Below are 24,716 nucleotides of genomic sequence, written 5' to 3'. Positions count from 1 at the left end.
CGTGCCCCTGCAGCCTTTAGGAATGAAGTATTCAGACACCAACAAAACATATTTCAAATCATTTAATTTTAAAAATATTCTATGCAGTGCTAAAATATGTCTTCACTCACTGTTACCCATTTCCATTTTCTTAAACTTTTTTTGAAACAAAAAATAAAAATCACAAAGTTCAATTAAACATGCAGATTTCAAAGAAAAGGGAACTTTCTAGAAAGTCTCGGCTGAAGGAGTACTGTGGGGGATGGGTACTGTTGTCAGAACCTCAAACCCTTGCTGGGGCAGCTGTGGCCATGGCAGAGGCAGCAGCCTCGGGAATGCAAAGTACAGGTGACAAAGGGAAAGTGCGTGTGTGTTCTGGGGAGAAGAGTCACAGCCGGGGACAGAGGGCTGTCAGCAGCTAGAGAGCCCCTCAGAGTGGGACGACTTCAGTCACCGGCAAGAAACCTACATGAGCTTTCTGCCCCCATCTGGTGAAGCCCTTCCCTCCCCTCCTGTCTACCCGAGTCCTTCTCCAACAGCAGTCTGCAGGGTAGGGCCCCTAGTACTACAGGGAAGTGCAGAAATCGAGTCTCCATTCAAGTTCAAGTAATGCAAGGCACTGTCTTCACTAGAGGGTGCCTTCCACGTCCTCCTCTCTAGAAGCGACAGTGGCTCGGTCCAGAGGTTCTGGAGGTGACAGGTGAACCTCGAGCTGGCTGATGCTCCAGCCTACTCTGGGCACAAAAAGGACATGAGTGTTGCTCTTGTCAGGAGCAGGCAGACACAGGCGCCAGGGAAGGAAGATGACGCTACGGCCTCAAGTCCTACGTCGCTTTCCAGTACAGAGGGCTCGTCTGTGCAGGCTCCAGTCCCCAGTGCTTGCCCTTATCCCAGCAACACAGCACGGCCAGAACCAGAATGCAATAAATAGAGGCGGGGGCCAGGAGGTGAGGCCACCGAGGGTGCTAGCTTTCTGATGCTGTCCGCGGCACCGCAGGCTGGTCCACACAGACGCGCTTCAGGGGCGGGGCACCTGAGTCTTCCTCTTCCTCAGCAACCTAGGAGCAGCCAGAGCATGGAAGTACAGGTCCATTCCTCTGAGCCAGAACCCCACCCACCCCGGTTACAACCCTGAAGCCCACCCTGCCCCTTCTCACAGAAACCAAACTTCTTCCCCTTACAACCTGGAGACACCAGTTCCCCTGGGCACCTCCCCACCCCACTAGGGTACACTCAGTGCTGTCAATCCAATTTTACATTCACAGAGTCTGTTCTTTTTTCTCAGAAACTAGAAAAACCCAAGTGCCTCCTGACCTGTGTCTCCAGTGGAACTGGTTCTTCCTTCGTGAGGGTGGGAGGTTCGTCGGCAACTTCTGAGGCAGGCAGGGAGGGCTCTGAAAACGCAGCGAGTGCAGTGTTAACTACAGGGTTCCCTGAGACGGACGCCTGTGGAAGCTCTGCCTCAGCCTGGGGGGCTTTTCTGAGAGTTACGAAGAAGCGGTCTGGTGAAGAGGAAGAACGCTGGCCTGGGAACGGAACGTCTGAAAGGAGTGAGGGAAATGTCCGGGGCCTGGCTGGGGCAGAGTCTCGTTGGTGAGCCACACTCCTCGTGGGAGTGAGTCCATGTGGCCGGTCACAGAGGCCGTGACACTGGGCTGGGGCGTGGTCTGTGCTGCAACATCAAGAGCCTACGAAGCAGCTCCAGCCCAAACACCACGATTCTAACCCAGCTGCTCAGTGCTGGAGCTGCTACGAGGATTCAATGTCTGACAAACAGTAAGCACCCAATAAAGACTATTATTGGCACTATCTATAAGGGAACAAGTTCTATTTTGTAGCCTTACTGTCAGTAGGTGACAGATTACGAAATCTAAGACATACGCACACAAAAGATGTGCGTTACAACCAGACATCCGCAGGGTATAATGCAAAGAGCATGAACTCTCAAGTTATCTGTTCCCGCCGTCGAGTCGATCCTGACTCACGGCAGCCCTACAGGACAGAGCAGAACTTCCCCACAGGGTTTCCAAGGCTGTGGCAGACCACTACATCTTTCTCCCACAGAGCAGGTGGTGGGTTTGTACCACCAACCTGTTGGTTTGTACCAGACATCAAACATGAAAAGTGCCTTACACAGAGCCTGGCACTCAATACCAACTGGTTTGTTTACTTCCTTCATTCTGTGAAAGGGTAAAATACACTCAGTCCCTAGAGTACCCCAGGCTGCTAACGAGAGGCTCTGAGGCACACTCTCTAAGATCTTACTCTAAAGAGGAGAAACGGCAACAGCAAGAAGCAAGGCCCCTCCAGAATGCTCATCCTGTGTCACCAAGACTCACCCTCAAGGATCTCCTGCCCCAAAGTGGGGGGCTGGGAGTCATCCGTGCGGAAGTCGGACGTGTGTGCTGGGCTCAGGGACTCACTCTGCTGGGGGCTGGGGCTTGAGTTGGTGCTGCTGTCCACCTTGAGCTGACAGACGTCAGACACAGAACTCTGGTTGCTGTTTTCATCTGAAAACCAAACGCAACAAAGGTGGTTATTCTCCTCAGAGTAGGGCCTGGCATCTCCTCAGGTAGCCTGGACACGAGCAGATCCATGGTCACTGTGGAGACACACCTTGAGAGGCTGACACTCAGAGAGCCAGTATGTGCTGCGAATCAGCAGTAGGGCCCAAGCTGATTAAACATTTTCTGTTTCACAACATATTCTAAACATCAGATTCATCAAGAATCTTTAAGTCTTTGGAATATTTATACTTCAGGAAGGTCAGGATATGCTTATTCATCCCTTCTTTCTGGTCTACCAGTTACATCATGGATCTGGTATTTCCTCACTGCCCAACGGAAAAACAGGGTGTACCTGGGCCTCAGGTCAGTACTTCCCAAACTGTCTCACGTCACAAGGCGTGCAGAGAACGACACAATTTGTCTGGCTCTCTTGGGTATCTGAAGGAGGCTGGTGGTGGCCGGAGGTGGTCAGCTCAGGGCCTCTGCTGCCCAGGCTCCACCGGGGTGCCCCAACAGGAAAGCTCTGTCTGAAGGTTTAAAGTAACCACCTAAATTAGGTGCCTGGCCTACTCCAACAGCCACGGAACTGATCCCCCCGCTGGCTCCCAGTGCCCCAAACTGTACTTCACACCACTGTCAGAGCGAGCTCTCCCTGCTGCCTGAAGAACACATTTCAAACGCCAGTGCTTCTCAGGGCTCTGTCACAACCCGACAAAGCCCATCCTGATTTCCAGCCTCACTGCCTGCCATCCTTCCACACGCACCCTTGACTCCATCAATCTGGACCCTCACCCAGTAAAAAGGTGCCTTTGCCCATCTGCTCCTTCTGCTGGTATGACTCTCCAGTTTTCATCAAAAGCCCCTACACATTCCATCATTCAGCTCGAGCTTCACTTCCTCCATGCAGCCCTGCCTCCCTGGTTCCCTTGGGTGGACACGGCCACCTCACTTTTATGTTCCCACTATATCCTCTGTACACCTGCATTATTATTTTATACACCTGTTTCCTTCTGTTACATGCTGGGAAGGCAGGCTCCGTGGCTTATTTATCCTTGAATCCCCAGTGTAACACACAGTACCTGGCACACAGTAGGTGTTCATTAAATGTTTACTGAATGAAAAGCATGAGATGGTGACCAGACTGAGGAAACAGAGCCTCCTACTTCTCCCAGGGCTTTACGGTCATCTGACACAACACACATTACCAAAGGGAACCCTTCCCTTGTATTCGCATTCCTGAACTACGCTGACCCTGGTGAGGCTGGGAGAGGAATGGGGTGGGCAGAACTGCATGCTGGGGTAGCAACCAGTCTAACTCCAAAGAGAACGCCACGAGCCCTCTTCAGTCGTTACTCTCGCAGAGAAGCACCAAAACGGAAGCAGCATTTTGTTATAAATGAAGCTCTGGCCCTTCTGAGCTTTAGGCAAAGACTCTTCTTCTTCGAGCATCAGTTTCCTTAAAGAGGAACAATAGTGACGGCCCGGTTTCCACCACAGGGTGACAGAAAGACAAAAACAGGCCTGGAATCCAAGCGCCTGCGAGCAGTAACTTCCCTGCAGGCGCGCGAGGAGGCCCTGCGCGTGCAGCGCGGGCACAGGCTGCGCGTTTCCTGAAGGCTGGGGAAGGAGGTAGCATTTCTGCCGACTGTGGACAGCAGCTGCCCTGGCTCTGGGTGGCCTGTTCTGGGCCCTGTCGGAAAACATACAATCTAAAGAAAAGCACTCTTGACCCCGAGAATCCAGGACTTTATGTGGGTCTGTCACTTGCTGGTTATGTGACTTTAGATACTTCACCTCTCTGAGGCTCCATATTTCCTTAACAGGAAAGTGAAGATCCTCTCATCTACCTTGTAGGATCACTGTGAGGTTTACATGGAAAGACATGAGGCAGAGTGCCCAGCAAAATACCACCGAACAGTGGACACTGAGATGATGCACAGGACTCTTATCATGAATGCGTTTGTCTAAGTTTCCATTTTTCTGCAAGGCTGGTATGGATCCAACTCACCCTGGAATTCAAGAAGGAGAGAGGAATTGGCTGAGGCATCAGAGGGAAAGCCATTAGGTTCCCGGGCTGCTGAACTGTTCGATTTTGACTTTTCTTTCTAGAAAAGGAAAAAAAGAGGAATATGACAGAGCCAAGCAGGGGAGACTCACAGAAAGGGAGAACGGTGCTGCCTGAGAGACCACCGAGTCTGCGTTAGGACTGAACAAGCAGTAATGAAAGTGAGCCGAGAACCCAGGATGCAAGGAAAAACAGACTCCTGGGCAAGCTGCTTCCCTCCACGTCTCAGTGTCTCTGTGTGCAACGGGAACCCTGCCAGGGCTCCTCTCATGACCTGAAGTGAGAGGCAGATCTACGCACCTCGACTGGAGCTCCCTGTGACACTCTTCTGCTTTCTGCCCTGATCAAAATGCTCTATCTGACACTTCCCTACATGGATGAGCGAGAAACACAAAATATTCATTTGAAGAAGATTCCTGTTTTAGGAGCGTAGCAGGAAAAACAAAAGAAAGAAGAACAGACCTCTGATGGGACAAAGGCAGGAGTCACTGTCTATGTAATGCAGACGGCAACAGCACAAGGGGCCCCCGCCCACCCTACTCCTGGTCAGACAGCTAGCTCCACAGGCTCAAAGGGTCGCCCCCGAACGTCTGCCTTCACTTACTACGTCATTTCTTTTAAGCGGGATGTAGGTTGCACACACACGGGGATCATAGTGGGAAGGTAAGCACTGGTTTGCCACAAACATGCCAGGGCTAAGGAAATAATCAATGCAAGCAATGCAAACAACAACATCCAAAAGCCAGAAGTTTAAATCTAGCTAATCTCAAGTTCACCTACTTGTATTTTTTATGTGAATCTATTTATTGTAGATACATTCACTAGTGATACATTTTAGTTTTGGTTAATAACTCTCAATCCTATCTCTGCAATAAATCAACTGTACGTATTTATGGGTGGCCTTCCTTATTTTTTATATGCAGACATAATTTTAATGTAATTGCAAATATTTTACCATTTTACTATGGATGCTACATAAAAGTGACTTTTAATGGCTGTGAAATATTCCAGGGGAACCCTGGTGGTGCAATGGTTGAAGTGTTCAGCTGCAAAGCGAAAGGTCAGCAGTTTGAACCCACCAGCTGCTCTGTGGGAGAAAGATGTGGCAATTTGCTTCCATTAAGATTACAGCCTTGGAAACCCTATGAGGCAGTTCTACTCTGTCCTGTAGGTCGCTGTGAGTCAGAATCAACTCAACAGCAATGAGCTTGGTTTTTCTGGTACGATGTTCCATACACCATAATTCACTTAATCGCTTCTCAACTATCAGACATTGGGCTTTACCTTATTTAGGATTACGGTTATTTATTGCTACTAAGAATAATGCCACAATGCTCAACTTTCACTTTTATCTGGATTATTTCTTTCAAATAAATTTGCAAAACTACATTCCAAGATGACAAACATATCATTTTTCTTGAATCCACTGGACCTCACCTGGGTACTAGTTTCAAACCACCCATGTCAAATTTGGCTTTAACATTACCTTTGTTCTGATTGCTCATTTATCTTTATTTTCATGATTCTATGTTCACATAAAATATGAATTCATTATAGACAATCTTGAAAAGAGAGAAAAAGAAAACCACCTGCACAATCAGAGGCAATTTATATACGTGTGTGTGCATGAAGACGGATCACAATACAGTGTTATAACCTGCTTCCCATCTCCCCATTCACCATATTATAAACATTTTCCCATGTTATTGGACAATCTCCTACAACATCTTTTGTAACAGTTACAAAGCTTTGCCAGGTAGAGGTACATGATAACCTACTAATGAATTTGTAACAGGGTCTTCAGTCTGACTGCAATTTTTAAAAATTACAAACTATACAGGTAGTCCCCAACTTAATACATATTTGAGTTACAACGAACCGCAGTTACAAGCTTTTTTTTTTGTACATCTACTGTTACTAATACGTACTGTGTACAATGTTGTAGCGCGTTATTTGTTATTATTATTCTCAGATGTTCAATTTTATGATTTACTATTCAAAACACAGCTGTGTAGATTTAGTTTTCTAAACTAAATCAGGGGCCTCCCTTGCTTGAAAACATGGACCCAAACAGTGATCGTTTTACTAAAGCCGGTAGGCAAATTGGGGAAGCGGTGAGATGTTACCACGAAATATATGACGAAAAAAAGAAAACGAACACACAGACAACTCTCATTAATTTTCTGACTAGAAACACCAACCCCATTCCCAGGGATAATCCACGTGACCCAGAGTCTTCCACAAGTGGAGTTATTACCACAACTGACAGAACGCCAACCTCGTCCAATTCTTCTTCACTGTTGGAGTAAATTTTTTTTTTTTAATAATTTTTATTGTGCTTTAAGTGAAAGTTTACAACTCAAGTCAGTCTCTCACACAAAAACCATATACACCTTGCTACACACTACCAATTACTCTCCCCCTAATGAGACAGCCCACTCTCTCCCTCCACTCTCTCTTTTCGTGTCCATTTCATAGCTTCTAACCCCCTCCACCCTCTCATCTCCCCTCCAGGGAGGAGATGCCAACATTGTCTCAAGTGTCCACCTGATCCAAGACGCTCACTCCTCACCAGCATCCCTCTCCAACCCATTGTCCAGTCCAATCCCTGTCTGAAGAGTTGGCTTTGGGAATGGTTCCTCTCCTGGCCCAACAGAAGGTCTGGGGGCCATGACCACCGGGGTCCTTCTAGTCTCAGTCAGACCATTAAGTCCGGTCTTTTTATGAGAATTTGGGGTCTGTATCCCACTACTCTCCTGCTCCCTCAGGGGTTCTCTGTTGTGTTCCCTCTCAGGGCGGCCATCGGTTGTAGCTGGGCACCATCTAGTTTTTCTGGTCTCAGGATGATGTAGTCTCTGGTTCATGTAGCCCTTTCTGGAGTAAATTTTTTACAATTTGTGTATTTTTTTGTATGTACGTATTAAAATATATCTGTGAATTTATACGTAATGTTTCTAACCCCAAAGACAAAGATTGGATTTATAAAGATACTAAAAGGCAATAATAATGAAAACAAAACAAAAAAATAATAAGGTATTCGACTTACATCAGGACTGACTTAGAACAGAAGCCCGTCTGACTTGGGGACTACCTGTAATACGCCACCGCAGAAACACCTTGGACATAACCCGATCATCTTGTACGGGTAATTCCTAGAGATAAAGCTTCTGGATCAAAGGCATAAATATTCTGAAGGCTCTGACGTGTGTATACACTATGTATACGTACACACAAATATTCTGAAGGCTCTGAGGTGCGTATACACTATGTATATGTACACACATAAATATTCTGAAGGCTCTGAGGTGTGTATACACTGTGTATGTGTACACACATAAATATTCTGAAGGCTCTGAGATGTGTATACACTGTGTATGTGTACACACATAAATATTGTGTAGGCTCTGAGGTGTGTATACACTATGTGTGTGTACATACATACACACACGCCCCCAACTCGCATCACTCACCAGCTATGTCCCGTATCTCTGTGTCCTTTCCATCTTTTATTAACCAGTTTGATCATCACTTTCCATGTTTCCTGACCTAACAGGTCTACACTAGTACCTCAGAGGACGGCACACTATCAAGGACCGCTGGAGAGTAGACAGACGGATGGACCTCAGGGTCCAGTTCAGCAGCCGACACAAACACTGTGAGAAGCTTCTTGGGAGGGAAGAAGGCAGCCGAGCCCTAGAGAGGGAGATTATTTAACAGGAAAGGGCAGGAGCTTACATGTCAGAGATCGGCGGTGGGGGGATCCTACAAGTGTCCCTCCCCTACATATACGCCAAGAGATTTAACCGCCTGACCTTTGGCCCCTATGGGTAATGGCATCAGTGGAGCCAGGGTAGGGTGAGGAATAAAGGGTAATTCCAGAGCGCCCCCTCACCTCCCACTTCCCAGCTCCCTGGGCTTGGCAATAACAAGGAAGGATAAAGGATGGCTGCTGCCAGGTAACAGCAGTACCTGGGGGACGGGTATTGGGAAGGAAGTTCCCTGGGAAGCAGGAGCAGACGGGAGAGGGAAAAGGGAAAGGTTAAACCCTGAGGTACATTTCCCCCCCTTCATTCTCTAAATTCTCATACCAGGAGAGCAAAATAAGGTTTAGGCTTACATATCACTGGCCAAGGCAGCTAAGACCCCAAGGGAATAAAAGGTGAGTGTACAAAAAAGCCTAACCAGATGTTGGAGGAAAACAAGCACCACGAAAAACAACAAACAGAATAACCCTACACCAGAGGAGTAAGAACAGGAGAATTTAAAATCTCCTCAGAAAGATAAAAGATAACATTGGAAAGTTGTTTTGAAGAACTAATTGAAGAAATTTGGTATGAAAAATGTAATTGTTAAAAATTAGGTAAATAAGTTTAATCGCAGAAATAGATACAACTAGAGAAAAGATACTTGGCCAAAAAAGTGGGTTGAGAAACTTTTCTCAGAATGGATCAGGAATGGATAAAGAGCTGGAACAAACAAGGGAAAAGTTAAAAAGAAAGAAGCTAGATATAAGCATTGTAATACATCCCAACAGAAGTGCTAGGAGATCCAAGGCAGAGAAGAAATTCTAAACACTTCCAGAGGAATAAAAGCAGAACACCTCAAAGAGCCAAGAATCAGGCTGACAGATTTCCAAACAGCAAAACGGAAAGCCTAACAATTGAGTACCAGCTTCAAAGTGCTGAGAGAAAACAATTCAGAACCTGTAATTCTATATACAGGTAACATTATCAATTGAACATGAAAGTAAAACAAAAGTATTTTCAGGAATGAAAAGATATTTTCATAAAATTTCCCCCACGAAATCCCTCTTTGATATAACTCTTGAAGGATATATTCTAGCAAGAGAAATGAGTCCAGGAGAAAACAGTAGGAAATAGGTGCAAAGGATTAGTAAATCATTAAATATTTACTTTGTTTACATAAGCAATCACTGACACAAGAAACAGCTGTAAAAATTCTGAACTGAAATATCCAATCAGAACTAGGGACAGGGGAGGGGAGGGTAGAAACCTGAGGTATATCAAGTCGGTTAGGGATCTCATTGTGCTCAGAGGGAAAACCCAGAACTTAATAAGCTTCATACGCTGATTATTGTTGCTGTTAGCTGAGGTCCAGGCAGCCTCCAGCTCACGGCCACCCCGTGTGTGAAAGAAGAACTGATCCACAGGGTTTTCTTGGCTGTAATCTTTACGGAAGCAGTTCGCCAGACCCTACTTCTACGGAGCTGCTGGGTGGGTTCAAACTGCCAACCTTTGGGATGGCAGCCACCTGCAAACTGCCTCTACCACTCAGACTCCTTTATACACTGATAGGGGAAAATAATTAGTAAGAGGAGCCCTGGTGGCACAGTGGTTATGTGCTCGGCTGCTAACTGATAGGTCGGCAGTTTGAACCCACCAGCCACTCCCTGGGAGAGAGAGGTGGCCGTCTGCTTCTCGGCTGCTAACTGAAAGGTCGGCAGTTTGAACCCACCAGCCACTCCCTGGGAGAGAGACGTGGCCATCTGCTTCTGTGAAGACGGACTGCCTTGGGAACCCCATGCGGCAGTTCTCCTTTGTCCTACAGGATTGCTATGAGTTGGAATGAACTTGATGGCGACAGGTTTACACGTCTTATTAAGTTAAGATAGCAGATAGAAAAATAAAAATACAATGTATAAATACAACGTACAACTTTCAAATCACCAGAAAAAAATTTGCCTGCCCACTGGGATGTGAAGAGAGAAAAGAAGACAGCGTGCTTTAGTAGAAACCCCCATCCACACGCACAGAACTTTCAGCTGGTCACATGCTCCCAGCTGCCGGATACGACACCAGCTATTCCGAACCTTCAAAGTAAGTGCATGTGTCTTGAGGCAACTTCTAGAAAGCTCCTTAAATCCATGGAAATACCATCAGCCGATTCTTCCACCTTCCTCACCCTGCTGCCTGGAATCTGAATTCATGATGGTTGGAGCTCCGTCTTGTAACACGGTCACAAAATGGAGGAGAAAGCGGAAAGGAACCTAGGTCCCTGGGCACTCCTGGAGCAGAACTACTGGCCCGGGACTACATATTCTGTTCTTCTAAGAAAAAGAGTGAAATAAACTTCTATCTTAAATCACTTCTATTCTGAGTTTAGCTGTCACCCACAGCTTAACCTAATCTTAATACATTCAACAAGCAGAAAATGCGAAACGGGGCAAAGTACAGACAAAAACAAGACACACCAGTCAAATATGAATTAAAAGAAAGCAGAAATTGTAACAGGAGACAAAATCAAATTTGAGGTGAGAAAGTGCTAGACCTAAGGGATAAAGAGGGGCATCATACCCTCTTTATGATGGCAGCCACCTGCAAACTGCCTCAAAAGCAACCACAAGGCAAGGTGATATAATTATGTCATAAGCATACCAAAAAAAACCAAACCCAGTGCCATTGAGTCGTTTCCAACTCATAGCGACCCTACAGAATGGAGCAGAACTGCCCCATAGTGTTTCCAAGGAGCGCCTGATGGACTCGAACTGCTGACCTTTTGGTTAGCAAGCAGCCGTAGCACTTAACCACTACGCCACCAGGGTTTCCATACATCATAAACATACACATCAAAACTACAGCCTCACGAATGCACAGACAAAAGTTATTAGTAAAAGAATTGAGGACCCAGACGTAACCTATCCACCTATGAACACTTAATCTTTGACGAAGGGCCAAAGTCCATTAAATGGAGAAGGAAAAGTCTCTTTAACAAATAGTGCTGGCAAAACTGCATATTTATCCGTAGAAAAATGTAATAGGACCCATACTTCAAGCGAAACACAAAAACTAACTTTGATCCATTGATCAAAGACCTAAATATAAAATCTAAAACTACAAAGATCATGGAGGAAAAAATAGGGATGACGCTAGGGGCCCTAATACATGGCATGAATAGGTTACCAAAGATAACTAAAAATGCACACACAGAAGATGAACTAGGTAAATGAGACCTCTTAAAAATGAAACACTTATGCTCAACAAAAGACTTCTTCAGAAGAATAAAAAGAGAACCTACAGATTGGGGAAAAATTCTTGGCTACGACATACCCAACAAGGGTCTACTCTCTAAAATTTGTAGAAAACTTCAACGCCTCAACAATAAAAAGACAAACAATCCATTTAAAAAACAGGCAAATGATACGAACAGATACTTCACCAAAGAAGACACTCAGGGAGCCAACAGACACATGAAGCGATGCTCTTGGACATTAGAAATGTAAATCAAAAAAAAACTACAATAAGATACAATCTTACCCCGTCATTACTGGCATTAATCAAAAAACCAGAAAATAACAAATGTTGGTGAGTTTGTGGGGACACTAGAACTCTTATACACTGCTGGTGGGGATGAAAGGTGGTACAGCCACTGTGGAAAATGGTATGGCGCTTCCTTAAGAAGCTAGAAACAGAAATACCGTAAGATCCAGCAATGACACAAACAGACATACACACACCCATGTTCACTGCAGCACTACTCACAACAGCAAAACAGATGTGAGTAGTGAAAAAGTGATAAAGAATAATAAAGAATCTGCAAAACATCTCACAACATGGATGAATTTAGAGGAAATTATGCTGAGTGAAGGAAGGCAATTACTAAAGAACAAATATTGTCTGAGACCACTATTATAAAGTAACAACAATAGATCTACAAACAGAAAAAAAATTTCTTTGATGGTTACCAGGGATGGGAGGTGCAGGGAGGGAAAATGACCAAGTAGATAGAACACACGTGTTAATATCAGCGAAGGCAATACACAACATGAAAGAAGTCAGCACAATGTGACCCAGGCAAGAGAGGACACGGAGAAGAACACCAGTAAACGGCAACTATGGTGACTGCCCCAGCACAGGCAGTCCTGCGACAGTGGTATCAACAAACAAGCATTTACGACCAGATACATGGGTAGACAGGTATGCCAGGAGGAGCGGAAGGATGTGAGGGAGCACACCCACTGGCAGATAGATATTTCTACATACATGATTGTAAAACCAAAAAAAAAAAAAAAAGCCCAAACCTGCTGCCGTTGACTCGATTCCGACTCACAGTAACCCTACAGGACAGAGCAGAACTGCCCCATAGGGTTTCCAAGGAGTGGCTGGTGGATTGCAACTGCTGACCTTCTGGTTAGCCGTTGCAGCTCTTAACCACCATGTCACCAGGGCTCCACATGACTGCAGGTGCTCCTCAAATATTCATACAATGGAGCACACAATACACATGGATGTGCTTGTTCTCTCCTGATCTTTAATTCATCTTATCCTCCTCTGACCTCTGGTCCTTGGAATGTGAGCCAGCAGCTTGTGTGCTCTCAGACATGACAAACACCTTGAGGACCACAGACAGACTCGGGAGACATCCACGTCAACTGGCACGACACATTTATAAAGACAATGCTCTGCATGTACCCTGGAGAGTAGCATCTGGGGATTCAAAAGCTTGCAAACAGCCATCTAAGATACAATTATTGGTCTCCTGGAGCAAAGGAGAGTGAAGAAAACCAAAGACCCAATGGAGCAATGAGTCCAAAGGACTACTGGACCACATGAACCACAACCTACACGACCCCGAGAGCAGAACTAGATGGGGTCCGGCTACCACAGCTGACTGCTCTGACTGGGATCACAACTGAGGGTCCCGGACAGAGCAGGAGAAAAATGTAGAACAAAAATCAAATTCACAAAAAAGATCAGACTTACTAGTCTGACAGAAACTGGAGGAACCCTCGAGACTATGGCTCTAAGACACCCTTCTGACCTGGAAATGAAGATATTCCCGGAGACCACGTTCCATCCAAACAACAGACAAGCCCACAAAATAAACAGTAACAGTGAGAGGAATGTGTTTCTTAGGACAATCAATTATACCAAATCGAAAGGGCCGTATTTGCTCAAAAACAAAAATGAGAAGGCAGAAACGGATAGAAAATCAGGACAAAAGGAACGGAGAACCCAGGGCAGAAATGGGGAGAGTGCTGACACACTGTGGGGAATGAAACCAAGGCCATGAAAAACCTTATGTACAAACTATTGAATGGGAATCTAATTTGCTCTGTAAGTTTTCACCTAATACACACACACACACACACACACGTTTATTCGTGGTTATCGGGGGCGAAGCGAGAGGGGAATGGAGAGTTATTACTTAAGGGGTAATAGGTTTCTGTTTGAAAGGAGCCCTGGTGACACAATGGTTAAGTGTTCGGCTGCTAACCAAAAGGTCGGTGGTTCAAGCCCACCAGTTGTACTGCAGGAGAAAGATGTTGTGGTCTGCTCCCACAAAGATTATAACCTTGGAAGCCCTAAGGGGCAGTTCTACTCTGTCCTATATGGTCGCTGTATGAGTTAGAATTGACTCGATGGCAACAGGTTTTTTCATTTGTTTACTCAAGACACCACAGAGTGCAAAGACACGCCGCAGAATGGAACAAGCATTGATAGCATTTAGTCAGTAAAGGACTTGTGTCCAGAACACAGAAAGTTCCTACAAATCATAGGAAAAAGACCACAACCAAAGAGAAAAATAAGCTAAAGACTTAAACAGACACTTCCTAAAAGAAGAAATTCAAAAGGCTAATGTGATGGCTAAGGTTATGTATCAACCTGGCTAGGCTGTGATCCCCAGTGGTTTGGCAGACATCGTGTCATCATCCTCCATTCTGTGATCTGATGAGAGCAGCCCATCAGTTGGAAGGGGGGCTTCTTTGGGGGTGTGGCCTGTGTCCAATATACACGGATGTTCTCGTTCTCTCCTGATCTGTAATTCATCTTATCATCCTCTGACCTCTGGTCCTTGGAATGTGAGCCAGAGGCTTGCCACCCGACCTGCAGATTTTGGATTCGCCAGGTCCTGCAATCCCATGAGCCAGTAGCCTGCCACCTTTTGGGTTCATCAGCCCCTGCTACCACATGTGTCAGGAGAAGCCTCCTGCCTGCCATCTGATCCAAGGATTTGGGACTTGCCAGCCTCCACCACCGTACAAGCCACTTCCCTGAAATAAACCTCTCTCTGTATTTGTATATATGCTTCACTAGTTTTGCTCCTCCAGAGAACCCAGCCTAAAACAGTGGGTAAACACTGAAAGGTGCTCAGTCTCATTAGTAATTCCGTAATTAGCCATCAAAGTAAAACCACGATCAGGTATCACTACGCGTTCGTCTCACAGGACCAAGTGATGGTGAGGGTTTGGAGCAATGAGACTCTCACGTGTCCAGTGGGAGCACGAACCGGTTCAATCCCTTTGGAAAACGGTTTAGCATCAGCTAGTATTGGCCAAAATCCACACCCTAAAACCCTGCAATCCCACACCTAGGAATATGCTTTAGGAAAGCTCATGCACACGTAGAGCAGGCGTGGAACAAAGAACGGGATTTGGCTGTTTGTGTCTGGTTCCTGAAAACAGCCGGAGCAATTAAGGTCCTCTTGTCTTCCTTACAACAGCCAAGCAAGTAGAAGCCACCCAGGCCCTGCACCCAGTGAGCTTGCCTCGAGATGGGAAGGGGCGTGATTGCGTGAATCCCATGCAGCCATTAAACCATGCACATTCACTGAGTTCCTAATGACTAGGGAACCTCAGCCCTTAGAGTTCTCCCTCTGGGGCTTCCAGGGCTGGTGAGAACATCCACTCAGGGGAAAGGGTGCAGCACATCCCGGGGGGGCAAGGGAAACCTCAAGCCAGGATTTCTCCCAGACCTTGCCTGATATGTCTCTTCAGTTGCATCCTTTCTGGTTATAACAGAAGGGTAAGTGTAAGCGTACGAGTCTCTGTAAGTTCTGTTGTCACTTTAGCGAACTGAGCCCACTGGGGGCAGCGAGAACCAGCGGAGAAGCTGGCATTTGCCTGTTTGGCAGGGGCTGGAAGAACAGAGTCCTAACTTGTGGAGACCCGTCTCTGCGTGGTTGGGGTGAGAGAAAGTTTTTGCCACGGAAGTGGATGGCGATGAGGAATGGAAACGTGGGAAGGTGAAGCCTGGATCCACTTCCAGCTGGAAATTGGATTCATGCTGATCCTTGCCACACGGTTAGTGATACAGGTGGGGCCTGCCCCCTCCACGCCCTTTCATAGTGCAGTTTGTGGTGGTGTCCGCACGCCCAGATACTGAGGAAGGAATGTTCACAGAAGCACTATTCCCACTATCCCAAACTGGGAAGAGCCCACACGTCCATCTACGGGAGAAATCAGAAAGATAAACTGTGGTACGGTCATAATAATGAAATTCCATACAGCAACGAAAAGGTACAAACAGCTCCAAAGAACGACATGGATGTATTTTAAGATGGAACCAAAAAACCAAAAAAAAAAATCAAGACATAAAAGCAAATACTTCAAGATGTCGTATATATAAAGTTAAAATAATTTACAAATAACTAGAGAACTGGTAAGAAAAGCAGACGGAGAGTGAGCACCTCTAGTGGAGGGAGCGCGAGTTAGAAGGGTGGCTGGAGGCCTTCTGGAGGACTGGCAACGCTCTGGTTTTTGTTCTGGGTGGTTTTTACAAAGATACTGGCTGTATACTTATTCACTATACTGTTCATTTATGTTTTATGTATGTGTTTTGCATTTGAAATTTTTAAGGACTACAGGAAAAAAGAAGTTAGAAAAGCTGGACACAATCAGGGTGTTTATCACCCAGGAAATGTGTAGATAAAATGTGGTAACTGCACATAAGAGAACACAACAAGAGCCACACTTACAGAAACCTGGACAGTTCTCACAAACAAGGTTCAACAAAGAAACAGAATGAGGTCCAGAATACAATGAGCGGCCGCTCTCTTTCCCTCTATACAGGGAGTCCCCGACTTACTCAGGACCACTTTTTGGGTAGTAATATGTCCTACATACAATACTGCAGCACGTAATTGGCTGATGTTATCATTCTCAGGTGTTCACCTGCAAATGTTCAACGTTATGATTTATAAAGATACTGGTAACAAAAGGCAATAATAATAATGAGAACTGAAAAAAAAATGAGGTATTCAACTTACATCAGAACTGACTTACGATGAAGTTGTCAGAACAGAACCCCATCCTAAGTTGGGGTCTACCTGTATTATTTATACATATGTAAATGTTTTAAAAATACAGAATGAAACAATTATGTATTTTTCAAGAATACACAAGTTTCCAAATAAACCCATAGGAGATGAATCAGAAGGGAATATATGTAGATATATTATACGCTCCAGTGGCTGGTCAGTGAAGTTTTTCTTAAAGAACTAGGTTTTTATAAAAATTATTATTTTATTTTACTTTTTTCATTGTGGTTAAGTATATATGCAACAAAACACAGGCCATTTCAACATTCTTTACCTGCACAATTCAGTGACGTTAATGACGTTCATGGTGCTGTACACCCATCCCACTACACAATGGCTTGTTTTTGTTTATATTTGTGGTGGTGAAGGGTCACTGACGTCTAGTACAGCTGGGAACCGCTGCCTGATTCCCACTAAGGCTCCAGCGGTTTTGCCCACCATCAGTGCAAACTCCAAAGGCAAATAATATTCTCAAAATGGTCCTGACCTCTCAGATCCCCTGAGGGGGGTGCAGGCTGTGCTCTAAGGAGCTCTCAGATCCCTGAGGGGAGTGCAGGCCTTGCTCTGAGGACTTCTCAGATCCCTGAAGGGAGTGCAGACCGTGCTCTGAGGACTTCTCAGATCCCTGAGGGGAGTGCAGGCCTTGCTCTGAGGACTTCTCAGATCCCTGAGGGGAGTGCAGACCGTGCTCTGAGGACTTCTCAGATCCCTGAGGGGAGTGCAGGCCTTGGTCTGAGGACCTCTCAGGTCCCTGAGGGGAGTGCAGACCGTGCTCTGAGGACCTCTCAGATCCCCTGAGGGGAGTGCAGACCGTGCTCTGAGGACTTCTCAGATCCCTGAGGGGAGTGCAGACCGTGCTCTGAGGACTTCTCAGATCCCTGAGGGGAGTGCAGGCCTTGGTCTGAGGACCTCTCAGGTCCCTGAGGGGAGTGCAGACCGTGCTCTGAGGACCTCTCAGATCCCCTGAGGGGAGTGCAGACCGTGCTCTGAGGACCTCTCAGGTCCCTGAGGGGAGTGCAGGCCTTGGTCTGAGGACTTCTCAGATCCCTGAGGGGAGTGCAGGCCTTGCTCTGAGGACTTCTCAGATCCCTGAGGGGAGTGCAGACCGTGCTCTGAGGACTTCTCAGATCCCTGAGGGGAGTGCAGACCGTGCTCTGAGGACTTCTCAGATCCCTGAGGGGAGTGCAGACCGTGCTCTGAGGACTTCTCAGATCCCTGAGGGGAGTGCAGACCGTGCTCTGAGGACTTCTCAGATCCCTGAGGGGAGTGAAGACCGTGCTCTGAGGACTTCTCAGATCCCTGAGGGGAGTGCAGGCCTTGGTCTGAGGACCTCTCAGATCCCTGAGGGGAGTGCAGACCGTGCTCTGAGGACCACTGCTCTAGCCTTTCACTCAAAAAGCATTTATTGACAGTTTCCCGTGTGCCAAGCCCTGGGATAGACACTCAACTCCGTGGGCTCAGGACTTGCTCAGATCTTTGTCTAGTCCTGTTGTTGTTGCCATTAGTGGCCATCAAGTCAATTCCGACTCATGCCGACTCCATGGATGCAGGGTAGAACTGCTCTATAGGATTTCTAAGGATGTTACCTTTCAGAAGCGTATCCCCAGGCCTGTCTTCCAAGGTGCTTCTGGTTTGAACCACACACTTAACCATTTGAGCCACTCAGGGACTCTTAAACGGACAGGTTTTCCAGGTCATTAGATCTCTGGCAACTACTCAACTGTCACCGTAACTCAAGGGCAGGCCTAGACAATAAGGAAACCAATGGGTATTGCAGTGTTCCAATAAAATTATACTGATAAACCCAGGGAGCTTGCCTGGGCTGTAGTTTGCCAAGACCTGGAAAAGAGAAATGGGTTAGTGGAAGGAGAACAGAGGAGGAAATAAAGTAAGAGAGGCCTTGCACGGACCAATGACAGAGGCTGCCTTGAAATAAGTATCCTCCATTCAATGCTGGGGAAATGAATTCCTTTGTAACTAAGAGGCAATCAAAAACATAAAAAAGAACAGGTACCTTTTCGTTTCGCCTTCCCTCCACACTTACCTCCTTGCTGTCCGTCACGGGAACCCACTTAAATATCCTGAGGGAAGTGTCACCCACAGTCACCCATTTTTTCTCCCTAAAAGAAAAACATTTCTTAGAACTGATGAAACAATAAGATGGATTTTTTTCATAATTTGTGCTTTTCTACGTCTCAGCAGGTCATCCCTACGATCTGGAATGCCTTATACACCTCTCTATCAAATTATGCCTTGCCTTTCAGCACAAAATAACCCCTTCCAGAGAGACTTCCCTATCAATGCCTTTGGCTCTGAACCCTCTGCTTGCCCCCTTTCCTCACACACAGCACGCCAAGCCTTTTTCCTTGTAGACCACACAACAGAGCACAGCACATTTTCAGACCCAGGTATTTACCTGGTTTCACTCCTTTATTCCCCCAAAATTAATTTGATGCCACTGATACTTACAAAGCTCCATTATACAAAGCCCTACAAGAGATAAAGGATGTATAAGATACCAAACCCGTTACCCTGGGAGCTCGTAAAGAGTGAAAAAGGTAAGGAAACTATTGTAATACATGAAGGTGGCAAAGAAGTTGAGAAGCTCAAAGACCAAGTCAGACTAGGCCAGCCTGTGGAATGTATAACTCCTATGATTCCTGTGGAACTAGTTGGGGTAAAGTGAAGCACGACTTCATTTTAAAATAATCACAGTAGCAGGGCAGGACGCTTGCTGCTATCAGAGCTGAGCCTTACACTGGCTCCTGGAGGAAGTAAAGGCCAAGCCACGGGAAAGACTGCTTTAAGGTTTTATTTTGCAGAGGAAGTAACTTTTGATATAAGGTTTAAAAATGAGTATTTTTTCCCCCAGGCACATACCTGGGGAAAGGCACGTGACATCCCAGGGTAAGAGAGTAGACTACAGACAAGCAGAGGCGGAGAGCCTGAAGTTGTGTTTGGAGAACAGCACGTAATCGAGTTTAATGCTGGAGGTACCTGAAAGGCTGGAAAGGTCATCTGAGGCAGCTTTGGAGAAGGAATTAAGTATCAGACTGAGGAAGACACACATCCACACGCACAGCGCCAGGCTGCACGTTGCACCGTATTCTTTCACTTGCCTGTGACTTACTTGGTGTGCTTTATTATCTACCACGCGCATGCTCTTTATCTCTAATGGCTGTGAGAGTACGGACTGCCATTTATCCGGCACATACTCCTCAGTGAAGCCAAGGGATGCTCTGCGTCACCAACCAACTGCCTGGCCTTGCCACCCACGGACTCGAACCATAAAGTAGGATGCGGGAAGCAGTAACTCTAACCCTCCTGTAGTCACAGCTCGCTTTTTGCTCCTGGGTCCCTTCTTGCACACCCTTATTAAATAATGATAATTTTTCCAGTGTTTTTGAACTATTAGCCAATTTACCAAAATATAACTTCAATAAAGATCACGGGCTATTGATGCATCTTCAAATCTCTACCATTCTATTACTACTAAAAATACAGTCAACAGAAATAAACTTATAGGTTAGCTATTCTATTTAAACAAATATCAATAAAAAATGTTCTGATAATTTTCGAGATCATCTCTAAGTCTCCAGGCTGGTCTAGGCTTGTGCTGTTATGACACTGAACAGGTTACCACAGAGCTTTCAGACTAAGACAAGGAAGAAAGGTCTGGCGATCTGCTTCTGAAAATTAGCCAGTGAAAACTCTACGGATCACAAGTGTCTGATCTGCCACCAATCGTGAGGATGGTGCAGGATCGAGCAACATTTCATTCCACTGTGCATGGGGTCACCATGAGCTCGAACCAACTTGATGGCAGCAAACAATATATCCTTACGAAGTAAAAAATAACAGAGATTAACCACTACACTCACAAGATAAAAAAAAGGCATTAGGAAGGATAAAACTCTTGCCCAAGGTCACTCTCTAGATCACTATTAAGGCCTCACAACTCTAGCTAAACCTGATTACATCAAATGCCAGTGTTCTGAAGTGGCACACAGAAGCACCTTCAATGTGCTTACGTGTGTGCGCAGAAGAAACAACAAGGGAGACTACCCTTTGTTCCAAAAGGTTACTTCTCTAAGTATGCCAGACACAGAATGAATTTGTTTATTCTAAGAGCCACTGGTGTCCCTATGAGGTACCTGCTGTCAGCAGGAATGAGGGCCAGACGCAGAAAGCTGCTTTGCGACAGATGTAAAACAACTCTGAAGGTTTCAAGTCCAAATTTGAGATCACACACAAAAAAAAGTAACCAATGCTCTTCAGCAAATGATGACATCACAGAAATGGAGAGAGACTGTGATGTAACAGAAAGAAGGATGAACTAAAGATTCAAGAAACTGGAGTTTAGTTCCAGACAGGCCACTCCATTTCCTCATTTGTTCAAGAAATATTTAATGTACAAATTCCTGTATTAGGCCCTGGGGTTGCAGCCAGAGAGGAGATACAGGTTCCTACCCTCACAGAGTCTGCATTCCAGCTGGAAACAGACATTAAACAACTATTTCAAAATCAGCCACTTAATCATTAATTTGAAACATATAAAATTGCCATTTTTGTAGATTAAATACTCAAATATAAGGCATTTCTCAGGGTTGTGTAAAGTTCTACGAAGCAGACCCGACCTAGATTGAGAATTTTGAAAAGTATCCCTGAGAAGCCAACTTTTGAACTAAGCTCTGGGAGTTAACCCAGGAAGGGGGTGGAGAGAGGGGAGGAGGAAGGATGCCTGGCAGCAGAACAGCAGTGTGCGACAACAGCCTCCTGGCAAAGAGGGCAGTTTGAGCGAGACAGGCAAGGCAGGAAAGATCTGCTTTGGTCTTTATCCTGAGATAAGAAGACAAGAGGCCACTGAAGCGTTATTTTCTAACCAGGGGATGCTATGGTAACATTTTCCCTTTAAAAAGATCACTCTGGTAACTGAAAATAAGAAAAACGAAATCGTTTCGACTGCAATGTGAAGTAGGGACTGGGGAGGCGGCCAGTGTAGAAGCAGGGAGATGACGGAGGCGCTGGTGCCGATGTCTAGGTGAAGATGATAATCTGGCCTCGGTGACAGGTGAGGACAAAGATGTCGAGGAGAAAAAAAAGGTGTACCGATTCTTACGTTTAACCAAAACCTAGGAGAATTAGATTTAGAGAGGAAAAATCATTTAATTTCGGAGTCCCAAATAAGAAGCTTTCTCTTGTTGGGAAATAGACAAACACGCGAATACAGACCTGAGTAATGATGTCCCCAAAAGGGTGGAGGGTGAGGGGTGACGGCCTGGAGAAGGCCTCCTGGAGGGAACTAAGACCCATCCATCGGGGCTTCTGATAGGGAAAAGGGGAAGGAAAGGGCTCAAGGAGGCATCAAAAAGTCGCCCGTGAGTGTTAAATGCGATAACGCACCCGAGTTCCTGCTACAAAACAGGCGCTCATTCCGTCTCCAAACAAAGGCTAGGCCCGGGCCCCTCCACCAGCAGCCCCCAGGGCACGAGAAAGTACCAGCGGTACACCTGGACCGTACGCCTGGGAGGTGCACCTGGGAGGTACGCCTGGGAGGTACACCTGGAAGGTGCACCTGGGAGGTACGCCTGGGAGGTGCACCTGGAGCGTGCACCTGGGAGGTACGCCTGGGAGGTGCACCTGGAACGTGCACCTGGGAGGTACGCCTGGGAGGTACACCTGGAACGTGCACCTGGGAGATACCTGGGAGGTGCACCTGGAACGTACACCTGGGAGGTACACCTGAAAGATGTCAGGGGAGGGGACGGGGCCCGATGTCCGCGGCCAGGCTGGCTTCCGCCGGCAGGCAGAATTACGGAGAACTCTTACCCAACTTAAGGGAGTTAACACAGAAAGCCATCAGGCCGTCACACTGGACGCTCAGCGCTCGCGAGCCTTTGTGACGGGGCAGCTGAGAAACAAGCCCGAGCACGCCGGGCGGCGGCGAGAACGCCCCGGTAAGCGGGAGGGCGCGTTCGTCCGGTCCGCGCGGGAACCCGGCCGCGGCGCAGAGCGCAAGACCCGGCAGACCGAGCGCTGACCGGAAGCCGGCAGCCCCTCCCGGGCGACGCGCAGAGCGCAAGGCCCGACGGACCGAGCGCGGACCGGAAGCCGGCAGTCTCTCCCGGGAGACGCGCGGCCAGGTGGGCGGGCCCACGAGCCGGGCCGCCCGCTCATTGGTTGCAGCCGGCGCGCCCCCTGACCTCACGCCGACGCGGGCAGTAGCCACCTCCCGCTTCCTGCTTGCCCCCTCCCCCAGCGCCCGCCAGTTCGGCGCTCCCCGGGGCCGGCCCCCCTGGAGCCGCCGCCCCAGCCCCTCACCATTTCCGCACTTTCTCGATGGCCGCCATCACCTTCTTGATGTCGTCCTTGGCGCGGCTGCGGGTCTCGGCCCGGACCGACCGGCCCGACATGGCGGCGGCGGGGGCTGGGGCTCTGCTCCCAGGACACGGGATCGCGCGCCGCCCGCCGCCCACCGCCCGCAGCCGCAGCGTCACCGCCGCCCTGGCCCCCTCCGTGCGCGCGTGCGCGGGGAGCGCGCGCACCCGCCCGCCCCTTGGGGCTCGAGGCCTCAGCGCGCTTGCGCGCCCGCCCGCCGCCGGCGGCCCCCGCTGGACGCCCCGCAACCCCTTAGCCCCGCGCAGGCCGGGTGCGCGCGAGCGGGCGGCACGTGCAGTGGGCAGGGCGAGGTGCGAGGCCCCGGCTCTTCAGGGGTCAGAGGCCAGCACCTGCCGGAGCGGCTCCTGCGGCTTCCAGCCTGTGGCCTGGACGCTGCGGGCCCCGGGCGCCTGGCCTGCCCCGGTCAGCGCCCAGCTCCCCGGAGAGGTCCCAGAGCGGGACACCTTTCCCCAGCAGGCCGCTGACCCTCGCACACACCTGATCCCTGCAGCTGCCTCTTCGCTGCCGACATCCAGCTAAAACTCAGACACCTCCTCCGAATTCCGTGGGGTCCCACCTTATTCTGCAGTCTTTGAGTGCGACCCACCTACACTACCACCTTGTTCACACTTGATCCCTTGTCTCATTTTGTGCAGCAGCTGACTAAATGATGCCGACTTCTGCAAAGTTCTGTGCTAAGTGCTGAGGACACAAGGATGTGTATTTCGCACCGTGAACTCCCGGGTTAGTAGAACGTGCAAATCAGAAGAGGTATTTAAAATGTCATGTGATACTTGCTGGCTAAGAGAAGTATAGGGTGCTTTGACAGCTCGAAGTTAAATGGGGGCTTTCCAGAAAGCTTGGGGAGGAGAGAAAGTGAGCTTGAAGCTGATCTCTGAAAACAGGGTAGATGCTATTGTTCCAAGGGCTAACAGTGTCCACAGGCATTGAAGATGCTCCTTAGACGTTTATCGACACAGCTAATAGGCAGAGCAGATGGAAGCTTTGCAGGTGCGAGGGTCAAGAATAGCTTCTACCTGACTGAGGAGTGGAAGAGCTGCACCAGCAAGTGGAGGGAAAAGCTGACTGAAGAAATAATGGGATCAAAGGTGGCACACCTATTTCTCAAACCCAACTGATCCAAAATCACCCACCGCCTGTGCTCTGCCATGTGCCCCATAGCAGAGGACACTGTGGGTGATGCAAAGATGGGTAAGACACTCCCTGCCCTCCAGCTGAGGATAAGGAAAGCAACAGGAACATAAAACATAAGGCAGAACATGTTAAGTGCCAGAGAGAGGCCAGGTTTCTAGACGCCTCCAATTCTGTTCATAGGTTTCCCTGGTGCAGGCACACAGCCCAACACCTGGCGGTTATGTCTAACCTCTGTCTCACCCTTGTCCAAGTCCTGACCAGCCTCCCCCTGGCCTCTGGAGGTTTCTGGCTTGTAGTTTCTTTCCACCTAACAGCTGCCCTGGTCTCTGGCGGCATCCAACCCTCCTCCAGCCCACGCTGCCCCACTGCCAGTCAGTCACTTTTTCTGACCAGGCCATCCCCAGCTCCAAAGTCCCAGTGACCCATGTTAACTGCTCACATTTGTTCGCCCCCATCTCCCACTGCAGCTCTGTCTGTGTGAGAGAGTATTAAAAGCAGGCACATACCAACTATTCCCCACAGACCGCACAAATGATGACCTCTTTTTCTTTTTGAAAGTCACGCCTTGACATTTT

General features: G+C 47.7%; 2 protein-coding genes across 2 annotated transcripts in view; both read right to left on the bottom strand.

Moving 5' to 3' along the window:
* Positions 1 to 47: 47 nt before the first annotated feature.
* Positions 48 to 23,061, bottom strand: BCL7B (BAF chromatin remodeling complex subunit BCL7B). Its single transcript, XM_064296124.1, has 6 exons — positions 22,930 to 23,061; positions 18,653 to 18,728; positions 4,495 to 4,591; positions 2,319 to 2,489; positions 1,294 to 1,373; positions 48 to 1,037 (listed from the first exon to the last, which is right to left on the bottom strand). The coding sequence occupies exons 1-6, from the start codon at positions 23,019 to 23,021 to the stop codon at positions 945 to 947; spliced, it is 609 nt and encodes a 202-aa protein (XP_064152194.1). The 5' UTR covers positions 23,022 to 23,061; the 3' UTR covers positions 48 to 944.
* The window catches only part of TBL2 (transducin beta like 2), a 42,036-nt gene continuing 19,638 nt past the window's right edge, over positions 2,319 to 24,716 (bottom strand). Inside the window, exons 8-9 of the mRNA XM_064296123.1 lie at positions 18,653 to 18,728; positions 2,319 to 2,489 (exon numbers count right to left, since the gene is read on the bottom strand). The gene's annotated coding sequence lies outside the window, so the exon portion shown is untranslated. The remainder of the gene's footprint in view (positions 2,490 to 18,652; positions 18,729 to 24,716) is intronic.

The sequence above is a fragment of the Loxodonta africana genome, chromosome 12 (assembly GCF_030014295.1).
Source record: "Loxodonta africana isolate mLoxAfr1 chromosome 12, mLoxAfr1.hap2, whole genome shotgun sequence".
Lineage (NCBI taxonomy): Eukaryota > Metazoa > Chordata > Mammalia > Proboscidea > Elephantidae > Loxodonta > Loxodonta africana.
Note: the sequence above shows the minus strand (reverse complement) of the source record. Positions and strands in the feature narration are given on the sequence as shown.